The 2,079-nt window shown below is 66.5% G+C and overlaps 1 protein-coding gene across 1 annotated transcript in view; it reads left to right on the top strand.

Annotated features, from left to right (window-relative positions):
- PLEC (plectin) overlaps positions 1-2,079 on the top strand; it is a gene marked incomplete at its 5' end in the record, with an annotated part of 79,923 nt that overhangs the window by 43,423 nt on the left and 34,421 nt on the right. The window contains 5 exon segments of the mRNA XM_010007863.1: positions 4-159; positions 441-611; positions 731-1,191; positions 1,590-1,749; positions 1,887-1,926. Coding sequence (XP_010006165.1) covers positions 4-159; positions 441-611; positions 731-1,191; positions 1,590-1,749; positions 1,887-1,926 — 988 coding nt within the window.

The following is a 2,079-nucleotide window of genomic DNA, read 5'->3' as shown; positions in this document are numbered from 1 at the left end:
GAGGTGACAGAGGTGACCGAAACCATCGTGACGGAGATCGTGGAGGTGACCGAGTACCCGGCGGGCGAGAAGGGCGGCGAGCCCCTGGTCACCCGCACGGTGACGGTGCTGACGGAGCTGGTGGCCGGCAGCCACATGCAGCATGTGGCACCCCTCAGGGTGGCACCAGGGTCCCCCCTGGCTGCCAGCCCCCTCCCCTTTGCCGCAGCCAGGAGGGTTCACACGGTGCAGCCCTGGCATCAGGGACCCCCAGGGAGGAGCCTTGGTCTGTGGGGAGCCCATCCCAGCATGGCTGGGCTGAAGGGGCAAGCAGGGTACACTGGGGAGGACCTGAGCAGGTCCCTCCATGTCCAGCATTGCTGTGTTGGGGAAAGGGGCACCCCAGCCCCACGGCTGCCCCATGGCTGCCCCACAGCTGGCTCAGCCCCCTCTGTCCACAGGTGTCTCTGCATGCTGTCCCCATGCCGGAGGAGGGGGTGGGTGTGGAGCGGGGCCAGGACACACTGGAGAGCCTGCTGGTTTGGGTGGCTGACATGGAGGAGCTGGTGGGCAACCAGAAGCCCCCCTCGGCAGAGCTGGAGGTGGCCAAAGCCCAGCTGGAGGAGCAGAAGGTGAGCAGAGGTGGCTGTTGCATCCCACCCCACCAGGTGGACCAGAGGGCTGGGGGGTGCCAGGGTGGTACCAGAGAGTGGGGGGTCCCCGCACAGCACCCACCCCCACTGCCTTGCAGCTCCTGAAGCGGCTGCTGGAGGAGCGGAGGCCACGGGTGGAGCTGGTCCTGCAGGACAGAGCTGTGCTGGCTTGTGGCTCCATGGAACACGGCTCTGGCATGGAACATGCCTCTGGCACAGAACATGCTTCTGGCACAGAACACAGCTCCAGCGCTGCACATGACTCCAGTGCAGAACATGGCTCCAACACAGAACACAGCTCCAGCACAGAACACAGCTCCAGCACAGCACAGGGCTCTGGCACGGAACGTGGCTCTGGCACAGCTCAGAGTCGTGACACAGAACATGGCTCTGGTGCAGCTCATGGCTCCAGCATGGAACACGGCTCCAACATGGAACACAGCTCCAGTACAGCCCAGGGCACCGCTCACAGCTCCGTCACGCCGGTGCCCCAGGGGAGCAACAGCTACTCTGGGCTGGGGCCACGGTGGGAGAAACTGGTGCAGGAGGCTGAGTCCAGGTGGGTCAGAGCTGAGATCCCGGTCCGCGGGTGGCAGATCTGTCTGTGCCAGCACAGGCTCTGCCAGCCACGGTGCTGTGACCCCCCCACCATCCCTGTGCATCTGCACAGGTGGGGGGACCCTCCTCCGTGGGCCGGTGAACAGGGCTCAGGGTGGCACAGCCTGGCAAGGCTCCCTTGTCCTGTGTCCCCATGTCACTAGCCCTTGGTGCAGAAGCCTCACCCAGGGCACCTGCACCCGCCCTTGGGGTGGGGGGTGCAGGGCAGGGGACCCTGCTTGGGCACTGGCCACCCACCCCTGGTGGCTTTTCCAGCCTGGAGCAGGATCTGGCATCTGTGGGACCCCTAGGGCTGGGGTCCATCATCCTGCCTAGCTCAGCCTCCCTGTCCTGATGCAGGTACCAGCACCTGGAGCGGATCCTGCCAGCAGCTCAGGCCTTCCAGGAGGCCACAGATTCCTTCCAGGAGTGGCTGGGAGCCACCGAGAGGCAGCTGGCCCAGCTCTGGCACCACAACGGTTGCCTCAGCCGCCTGCGGGATGCCCACCAGCACAGCCAGGTCAGGCACCAGGGGGGCTTGGGCAGGGCAGAGCCTGTGGGAGCAAGGGGGACTGTGGGGAGGGCTGGGGGGACATCTGTGAGTGCAGGGGGGCTGAGGTGATGCCCAGTGGAGTCAGGGGTTGCTTGTGCTTGCAGGGGGCCGTGGGGAGGGCTAGGGTGGGCCATGGGGACCCTTGTGGGTGCAGGAGGGCTGTGGGAGACAGGGGGCTGTGGGCACACCCATGGGTACAGGGGGAGCAGGGGGCCATGGGGAGGGCTGGGAACACAGGGGGCTGGGGACACACCTGTGGATATAGGATGGACAGGGGGCGGCCAGGGGGGGCAGGGG

This window comes from Chaetura pelagica, unplaced genomic scaffold (assembly GCF_000747805.2).
Source record: "Chaetura pelagica isolate M959 unplaced genomic scaffold, ChaPel_1.0 scaffold992, whole genome shotgun sequence".
Taxonomy (NCBI): domain Eukaryota; kingdom Metazoa; phylum Chordata; class Aves; order Apodiformes; family Apodidae; genus Chaetura; species Chaetura pelagica.
This window is presented reverse-complemented; position numbering and strand designations above follow the sequence as displayed.